Below are 10,198 nucleotides of genomic sequence, written 5' to 3'. Positions count from 1 at the left end.
GCCCCAAGGGAACTGCGAGGTCTAAGATAGTGGCTCCATCTCCAGCAGACTTGGTAAATAGCAATAAAGGAAATATACTTTCAATGTGGGTTTGCAGTTTACCAAAGTGTGGGCTAGCAAGGTTTTACTGCAATCAAAAATACATAGCTACCCAACTACTACTCTGATCCTTTCCTAATATCACACTTCTCCCTTTATTTATTCAATTAAAAGACTTTAAATCATAACGTTTTTCTAATTTGTTTCCAACAATGCAATGCCAGCATTGCAAACTTTACAGCAACACTTAGGTGTTAAAAAATTATTTTAATAGGAATTATATAAAAAAGGAAAAACACCCATATATTTTGGATCATTTTACCAGCATGCTTATTGCTGGCCCAGGATTTTGAGAGCTAGGAAAACCAATTAACAAGCATATAAAAACCAAAGCAAAACCTAAATAAATTAAGTTGCTACAGTGGGCTAGTTTCAGCCAATTTAGCTTTGGCAGAGTAGCAAATCTGATTTGCTATGAGTGCAAAGTGTTATTAGGAAGGTTTTGGAAGAGTAACTGCTCTTCCTCAGCATATATGCTGAAACATGTACACTAGGCACAAGAGAACGATAGAGAAAGCATACAGTAGAAACTTCAACTCACTTTCCTTAATTGGTTTGTCTCTTAAATGTTCAGTTTCACTCTGATAAGTGACCCCACAAAAACGGCATTGCGGGACTGCATGTTTGTGTCTCAGTTTCCACATCAAAACATACTAGCTTATGAACAAAAGTATTTATTTCCCCTCCTAACTGCCAGTCCTGCAAGCTATTCAGGAATCTCAAAATCAAGCTGGGTGGCTTTCCTTCTTGTGCATCACCATCAGTAATACAAATCTTGCAGGTCACATTATGCCCTCACTGACCTCTGGGAAACCCCATTTTCTTCAATGGGTTTACACAGGGGTACTTAATAAGCTCTGTAATTAGAATTTAACACTCTTATTGATGCATAAGGAGGAATGGCCTTCCAGTCACACACATCTGTGTTGACCCTGCAGTAACAACAGTAAAAATTTAATTTAGTCACTAATGGTAGCAGGAATTAATCTAAATACACAGAGGGAGAACTTCTGTTGGGTAAAATGCAGCTTTTTATACATATACTTTAACCACACATTACCACCACATAACATTACCTATGAATGTTCAATTTGTATGCATTTAAATGTCAAATTGTCAGGAAAATGAGAAATTGTTTTATTATTTATTGGCTCTTATTTTATGGAAGACCAGAGATTCCCCACTAACTGTTCTAAACAGAAAATATCATCCAGAAATTAGTGAAGGGGACATTAAACCTTTAGGCACTTTGAGGATGTGTGCCATATCAATATTGAGGTATTGGATATAGCCTGAAAATGACCACTGCCATATTGCTGCAACAGTAACATGCATATTAAACTTTTTGCAAGTACAACATTTGTTACTTAAATTAATATAATTTAAAACTATTTTGCCCAGAGTGCAGAAAAGATTTTCTTCCCGTCACACTTTTTGCTGTAGCTATCTATTTTGAAAAGCAAAACAACAACATAGGCTAGCTTTCTTCAAAGTGGCAAATGCAGAATAACCTCAACTTGCCATCTGAAAATTAATTGCTACCAGTCATGATTCCCCAATTCAGGGAAGAGGGGAAAAATCACAACCTTCAAAAATCTCACAAGTTTTTACATGTCTCTACAATCATTGCACTGTTAAAATTAATCACATTTGGCAAGGCTGAACTAGCACATTACATGTTTTTATCTAAATAGAAAAAAATACACAATCATCTCGGAGATAGCATGTTTAACAATAATTACTGGTCCAAATAAATATGAACTATTTCAGCTCTAATAAGAAGGCTAATATTTTGAGTTATAACTTCCAGTAAGTATCCCCAAACATATGTGGGAAAACTTTTCCTAAATTTAACAAGTTCAGGTAAAATGGTATTATTAAAAAACCATGAAAAACTGAATTAAGTTGTTGAGCACTAAAGAACACATGGAAGCACAAAAGTGATGATTGCTACATAGAATATTTAAAAAAATCAAATGAATTCATCTCTATATCCTCCCTTATATTACACTAAATGCATAAAATGCATTTGTGATTTTTTTTTTGTTCATTTCAACACTACAGACCTTCTGTTTGATAAAGCAGATTTGTTTCTATTAACTTAATTATAAAAAAACACCATCAAGCTTGTGCTCATTAAATATATACATGTATATATATAAAACATACAAAAAGTACAAGATAAATCACATTAGGAAACTTTTACAGGGTAATTGTCCTAATTTTTTATTCTTAGTCAAGGGCCAAATTTTTCTGTGCACAAAAATCTCAATGTGACTGTAGTTCCAGAATTCAGCATAGTGCCATTGCACAGAATTAAACTTTCTGTGCAGTCAATTAAAAAATAAAACAAAAAAAACCACACACCACAGGACAAAATATTCTTCTTAAATCAAATTCTATTTGTGAATTCAGCAAAATAATTTCTATAAAATAAAACAGCAAAATATTTAAATAGTATAGGGTGGGCTGTATCTGTTTTGCAGGGGTATTTGGTTTTTAGACAGGTTGCAAAAAATTACACACATTCAAGTTACCAATTTTCATTTAAATACAGTATTTACTGATGCGTTTCTTGAAGTCTTTAAACAAATGTTTATTCCAGACTAGAGATACCTTTGAATTGTATGTGACTAACCAGTAGTTTCTTTTATAATTAAACCCTGCGTCTAAAGTTAAGATTTCTTGTATAATGGTTAAAGAGCTAAGACAATTCTTGCTTTCAAGTAGAACTGTGAATGAGCGGAAAACCAGCAAGTTAACTTGGTGCAGTGGCACTCACAAGTACTGTGTGATTTTGTTGACTTCCACTTCACTGGGATGCAGTAGAAGGAAAGTGTTAGTAGTTTATCTAATAAGCTCTACCAAAGAAACAAAACAAGCACACCAAATACAGTCTATTATGCTCCAGGCATCCTGGCATAGCAAAATTTTTGCATATTTGTTTTAAATCTTTTAAATTCCTATTACTGAAAACTAAGTGTTTTTATCCCACCCAGAGACAGAACTGTCCAACATTAGATGTGAGGAACATATGTGCAACTGAAAACCACTTGTTTGTCACATTTCCCTCCCTCTCCCATTTTGTAGTCTAGGTGTAAGAAGAAAAAGCTCTGAGCAATACAGTTGTCACTTTGGGACAACTACTGTCATGGTTGTTTTTTCCCCTCCCCGATTGGCTACACTAACCTGGTGTGAAGCCATGCTAAATGTTACAGCATAACTATAGCTTCAAAGTGATTAACCTAATACCAGAATGAAAAAGGCAATGAAAAAAGATCTAGAAACAATGTTACATCACCAATTTTCCACATCAACCAAATAATTAAAAGGTTACCAGCCATTACGTTGCTCATAGTAAAATCGACTCCAGTGGCAAAGAATTAACATGAAACTATTTTTGTGGTTGACATGGATAGGCTTTTTCATAAAGGAGTTGATCCAACTGCCATTAGGCAGGCAACACTGGTTGCAGAGCGCAGCGGATATATCAAGAAGTTACTTTTTGTTTTCGTAGATCTGCGAGTCTCATCAAGACAAAAAAAATGTTTCTTGCTTAAGAATTAACAGTCAAACATTAATATACTATATACACCTTTGCCATTTACACATTAGCATCAGGCCATTTATTACAAAACACTATACACTTTCCACTGCAGGCAGGTTATATATTGACAGCAATTTTCTGCAGATAAGACAGTGAATAGACTCTCCACTCCATGTTGATTAGGAATAGTTTTTCTAGTTTTAAATATTAGCCAGACACAGAGAAAGGTTGGACTGTAAGGCCTGGGTGCACAGTCTTGATGGAGCAAGTTAATTGATTATGTGCATTTAACTAATCTTTCGTCTGAGGCGGGGAAACTTCTTCACTGCCTTCATAATTTTCTTGTGCTCGTTGGCCAGTTCGTTGAGGGTTGTTCATATGATGTGCTGCTGGGCCTGTATATGGCTGTCCATGCACATGGTTATTCTGTAAAATAGAATAAAACATTTTAAGGAGATGTTATGCTTGCGAAATTTTTTCTAAGCAATTATAGTGATCCCCCCCGTCCTTTGAACATACACCACTGAAAAAAATATCCCAAAGCATAGTGAACTGGTTAATTAGTAATACATATTTCAGGATGTTTATTCATTACTGTGAAGTGTCCTGCCCTTACCTTTTAAATGAATTTATGCTGAAGATAAAAAAATTCTGAATTGAACTTGCAAAGATTAAGCTATAATGAAAAATTAGTAAATACAGATTTTAAGTTGCAGACAATTACATGCAAAACAACGCAAAAAAAGAGGATGAATGGAATGCTGCCTACGTGATGTGTACAGTTTACATTAAAATGTATATATAGTTCTACCAAAAGATAAAACGGTATGGGATAAAAATTTAAAAAATAAACACACAATAAAATAAATTAGCTATAATTGTGCAAACATACATTAGGTTTTGCCCGCTAAAAAATAATTGTTACAGAAGTAAATAAAATCTGAACAGTTATTTTCTCCAGATGCTAACAAGTACAATTTTTGATTAAAAATACACCTATACAACTGTCAATTGTAAAATGTTGTCTGTCCATGATACTTTAGGGAACTGCAAGATTTGACCTTATAATAAACCTATTATTGCAATACTAAGAAAAAAGGGTTGTGTGTGTTACAGGGTGAGAAATGCCTGCTGTTGTGAGAAAGTGAACACATCACACAAGTAAAGGATTAATCAGTGAGTTCGTGACAAGCTGTGGCTTAACTCCAAGGGGATGGAGAAGTCTACATCACTTGCCAACTGCTCTGCTGAGAACATCAGTAAGGAAAGCAAGATGAAGGGGAAATGGGTTTGGCAGGGCAGGAAATTAAATTAGCAGATTCAGAATATATAAGTGATTTGGAGAAAAGAAGGAAAATAAAAACTGCAGTTAACTCTGGGACCTACTAATTTAGTTATTACCAGCTCAATAAATCTAGGTATGATTTTTTTCAAATCTAGCTTTCTGTTTGAATAGACGCTAACAAAATAGTCACTTAACCCGGAAATAGATTTAAATTTTATATGCACTTTAAACTTGGATATCAGTGTTCACAGAACAAATTATATATGGGACAAAGTCATTTTTAAGTACCGGTAATTACTAAAGTCTAAAGCAATTTACTAATGTAAGGCTGGATTCTATCATTTAAGTCAATGGTGCAATTCACAGATTAAGGTGATAAACATGGAAGAAGCACAGCTGAATCAAACCAGTATGCATTCGCTAGGGGATGGCAGTCAGCATATGTGCTTTTAGTATAAATGATAAATATCTGTTATGGTAAAATGTTGGGTTTTATGTGAAATTCTGATGGAGAAACTGCTTCTAGTAAATGGTGCTGAATGTTCATCTTTATGATCACTCTAGAAGTGTGAGATTTGAACTATAATGTGTTTCTAGTTAAATATTTATTACAGTGTGAGTTAGCATGAAAGCTAAAACAAAAAGTTAGACTTCACATCCTTCAGTGGAAAGTGAAGCTCTACACTGTTTACCTGTTGATACTGGGAACTGGGTGAATGAGGATACAATGGGGCATCTTCTGGTGGGGAGGATTCATGTTCATCTGGGGCATCTGGGTCATCGGGTTCCTAAAATTAATATACAGTAAAATATTACTTCTCAAATCAAATCCAATCCCATTCTTAAACTGTAATCTCACTGTTCCTGGGAGACCAAGACGCTCCTCCTCTCCCTCCCCCCAACATTTTAAACAAGCAACATTAAGTGGCAACTTGCTCAATATCATAGAGAAAAGTCTTACTTTTGATATAAGTTATCAGATACCACCTTCTCTCTTCATAGAACGGAATTTCACCATTTTAGTTCAATTAGGGGTATTACAACTTTGGAATCAGTTAATGCCAATACAAATGGTAAGTAACATGAGAGAAGATTACTACAAACCATCAACACTATACAACTGGCAGTTAGTGGAAATGATTGTTAATTTTAGGTAGTTTCATACTAGCAAATAAGTTACAGAACTTCTTACTTCTAAAACCAGCAGAAACTGGGAACAATCTGCTGCCCAACTCACTGTTGCTACTACTGGATAAGGTACAAAGGATTTTGAGCATTTAAAGCAGCAATTTTATTTAACTTTCTGAAGTCTAATTCTTTACCTCTTCTGGGCAGAGTTCACAAGCTTTTGCAAGGGTCATTCTAGCACTGTGAGATCTTTCCAAGAAGTAACCATTTGATGTTTCATTACTCTGCACTGGGGGAGACCAATTATTATATGTGTATTGTGGATTTCCAGTATATGGCCTACGCTCAAGTTCATCTCCGAGCCATTCTACTGCCCAGGTCCATTTTCTCTTCAAATCTCCATTGCTCTGCAGAGATAGAAAATTGACAGTTCAGAATCCCCTTTTTATTCTTCAAATACCAATACTTCTCTATTGCCACAACATCCACCTACTGGGAAACAGATTACCATCTTCACACTAGCCCACTGTTTAAACCAGAGGTAGGCAAATTGTGGCCCACGGGCCACATCCAGCCCACGATACCCTCCTGCCCAACTACTGAGCTCCTGGCCCAGGAGGCTAGCCTCTGACCCCTCCCCCACAGCCTCAACTCACTCCACTGCCGGCGCAATGCTCTGGGTGGTGAGCTCTTGCTGGGCAGCGCAGCTGCAGAGCCGTGGCCTGACTCGGTGCTCTGTGCTGCGCGGTGGTGTGACTGGCTCTAGCCAGGTGGTGTGGCTGCCTGTCCTGGTGTTCTGGGCAGCGTAGCTGTACCACTGCCAGCCACCAGTGCTCCAGGAAATGTGTTAAGGGAGCAGAAGGGTTTGGATAGAGGGCAGGGAAGTTCAGGGTGGTGGTCAGGGGTGTGTGGATAGGGGTCAGAGCAGTCAGAGGGCAGGGAGCAGGGAGGTTGATTGGGGCAGGAGTCCTGGGGGAGCAGTCAGGAAGGAGGGGGGGTTGGATGGGGCGGCAGGGGGCAGTGGTTGTGGGGGCAGTCAGGGAGAAGGGGTGGTTGTTATGGGGTAAGGGTCCCGGGGGGGGGGGAGCAGTCAGGAATGAGAGGGGGTGCGGGAGGGTCAGGGGCAGAGAGTCTGGGGGCCATCAGGGGACAGGGAGGGTTGGATGGGACAGGGGTCCTGGGGGGGCCATCAGAGGGCAAGAACAGGGTGTGTGTGTGTGGGTGTCAGAGGGTAGGAGCCAGGCCAGGTCTAGCTGTTCGGGGAGGCACAGCCTCCCCTAACCAGCCAGCCCTGCATACATTTTTAGAAACCTGATGTGGCCCTCAGGCCAAAAAGTTTGCCCACCCCTGGTTTAAACAAAAGTTCTTTTTACTGACTGCATACATTTTTTTCCAGAAGGGTAATGTGACAGGAAGCATTGGTGGGTTTGGAGCAGCTGCACACAAGCATTAATACAATCTGTATATTACTGTCAAGTTTAGCTGAATCCCTCCCTCCCACTTCCTTTTTCTGATCTTTTGACAAAGAAATATTCAAATGAGTTTTACTTAGAGGAAGAGGGCAATTTACTCTGTTGTAATTTGCTTGACTTACTTTCTATCTAGAATTCTAAAACAACCATGAAGTCAGAATGGAAGGTATCACCTGTAAGATTTGGTAGGCTACAGGACAGTTGCTGAAAAGAGCTACCATGCACTTTATACACTGGTAAGCTCTTTTCTGATAATGGTTCTTAGAACGCTGAATGGTGTCAAATAGCCCATCCCTGTCATCTGGGATTCCTTTAAGTGCATTGTGAATCCTGCAAAAAAACAAACAAACAAACCAAAAAAACCCCCCCAAAGGGTCAAATTTTAGTCCTCAAATTTGTTCATTGTTACACATTATAAAACAGTGACTGGAATTACACTTCAATTACACTGTAATTATAAAAGTTAATATTCTGATTACAGGATTTTGTAGTAGGTGTGTTCATCAACAAGTATAACAGAGTAATTATAATGTAATGTATTAATTATGACTCTAAAAGGATTAAGTAACAATTCAGTTATATGCTTGACCTCCTGGATATACGAAATCGGAGTAATCAGATATCAAAAAAGTATAACGACAATTATAGCTATAACAATAAAGTGTAACCCATTGATCATTAGTTCTCAATCAACGGAGTTAAAACAAATTCTTTCCATAAATATCTACCACCCATTGTAATGCTAGAATATAGTTACATCTCAGAAAGGTTGCTTACCTTACAAGTAAATGTTGCTTGAGATGTCATCAGTGTGGATCCCGCTATAGATGCACGTATGCCTCATGCATGTGAGATAGGAGTCTTTTTCTGGGGCTGTGCATGCACCTTGTGCTTCTTCACATTCCTGTACAAATGCCATAAAGGGCGGAGGGTCCGCAACCGTCCCTCAGTTCCCTCATCAATTCAGAATACCATATGCTGAGGGCTCCTAAAAAGTTGGTATGGAGGAGAGGTTGTGGGATCCACACTGACATCACCTTGAAGAAGGTTTAGTTCTGTCCACACAGTGGATGAATGAACTTGAAATGTCCAAAGTATGCAGTTTTTCCCCTGGTGTAGAATGGGTTTTTGGAATACAAATTAACTTGATTGAGTGGAATTCTGATACCACCTTAAGGATGAACATAGGATGAGGTCTCAATACGACCATGTCTCCGTGAAATGTCATGTAGAGAGTTTCAGCCACAAAGACCTGGAGCTCACAGATTCTCCTAGCCAAGATGATGGAAACCAGAAAGACCATCTTTAAAGTAAGATAGTACAGGGTGCATCCCGAAAGTAGCCAAAAGGGAAGCACAGTAAGATTTAGGAAGAGGATATTATGCTCTCACACAAGAGTTAGTTCTTTAGCTGGGTCTAAATATATAAGAGGTCTTTGTGGATCTTCAATACAGTTGGTTGTGAGAAGATCGAAGACAAGTGTACAGGTGCCAGGTGGACCATGACAGAGCTAAATGAAAGGCCAGAATGTTTTAAATGCAGTATGTGGTAAGATCTTTGGTACTTAAGTTTCTACTGAGACTGGCTTGTGCTGGGCCACCCATACGGAGAACCTCTTCTATTTTGTGGAACTGGTCCTTCTTGTATGTTGCTTACAACTATGTATAAGGATTTCTTGCATCTCAAAGGAGCAGTCTCTGTCAATAGTTCTCAACCAGCCAACATCCAGGCTGTCAGATGTGGTCACTTTGGGGCTAAATGCAGAGTATGATCATTGTTCTGAGCTATGTCTGGCAGAGAGATGGGAGGTTGAATGGACATTTGTTGCAGGTTTCTCACCCAAAACTGCCTTAGCCAGTAAGATGCCATGAGGATAACTGTGGCCTTGACCCCTCTGATCTTACATATTACTTTAGGAAAATTGGGGAAAAGGCATAAGTGAGGCTTCAGTTCCACAGATCCCCCAAGAGCAAAAGTTGGACATTTGGTGTTTTCCCTAGTGGTGAACAGGTCTTTTGTGGGACACTCCCACTTTGAGATATCTGCTGGATGATGGAGCTCTGCAGTGACCACTTATAACTGGTGAGTGACTGTCTGCTTAAGAAGTCCTCTAGGCTGTTGCTGGCCCCTGGGAGGTGAAGAGCCATTGGGGTTATCCTGTGTTGCTGACAACATTCATAACATGATCACTCCGTGGGACAGGGGTAATAAGCACACACTGGTGTGTTTATGTAGACCACTGCAGATGTGTTGTCTTTTATGCAGAATTTCATGTCACTCTAGGACCAGGTGCCTTGCATCTTATATGGTCCAGGTGACCACCCCAACCTGTCTCTGACACATTTGAGATTAGTGTCACTGTTGGAGGGAAAGCAGAAAAGGGTATTCCACATATTTTTGGGGTGTAGCTACCAATTCCGCTCTGAGATGACTCGAGGTGGAACATCTGGTGTCTTACTGGGCAACAGACTGACCTCAGAGTTTTAAGAGCCGCAGGTGAAGTCTAGCAAGTGGTGTCAGATAATTGCCATGCTGACATTTGGCTTAATAGTCAGACAGGTCTGCACTGTCGTCATGACCTGATTTGATTTTATTCCATTCAGTAGTCATTGCAAAGAGAGGATCTTGTCCTTGGAGTGATGTGAGGAGGCTATTTCAGCTCCTATG

General features: G+C 38.9%; 1 protein-coding gene across 4 annotated transcripts in view; it reads right to left on the bottom strand.

Moving 5' to 3' along the window:
* Positions 1-2,231: 2,231 nt before the first annotated feature.
* USP9X (ubiquitin specific peptidase 9 X-linked) overlaps positions 2,232-10,198 on the bottom strand; it is a 202,218-nt gene continuing 194,251 nt past the window's right edge. For 3 of the 4 annotated variants that reach the window (XM_039522093.1, XM_039522099.1, XM_039522109.1), the window contains 4 exons: positions 7,705-7,861; positions 6,254-6,466; positions 5,624-5,719; positions 2,232-4,072 (listed from right to left, as the gene is read on the bottom strand). In XM_039522093.1, the coding sequence (XP_039378027.1) occupies positions 3,938-4,072; positions 5,624-5,719; positions 6,254-6,466; positions 7,705-7,861 (601 nt within the window). In that variant the 3' untranslated portion in view covers positions 2,232-3,937. The remainder of the gene's footprint in view (positions 4,073-5,623; positions 5,720-6,253; positions 6,467-7,704; positions 7,862-10,198) is intronic. The other variant, XM_039522083.1, reaches the window with a different exon arrangement.

This window comes from Mauremys reevesii, linkage group 1 (assembly GCF_016161935.1).
Source record: "Mauremys reevesii isolate NIE-2019 linkage group 1, ASM1616193v1, whole genome shotgun sequence".
Classification (NCBI taxonomy): domain Eukaryota; kingdom Metazoa; phylum Chordata; order Testudines; family Geoemydidae; genus Mauremys; species Mauremys reevesii.
Note: the sequence above shows the minus strand (reverse complement) of the source record. Positions and strands in the feature narration are given on the sequence as shown.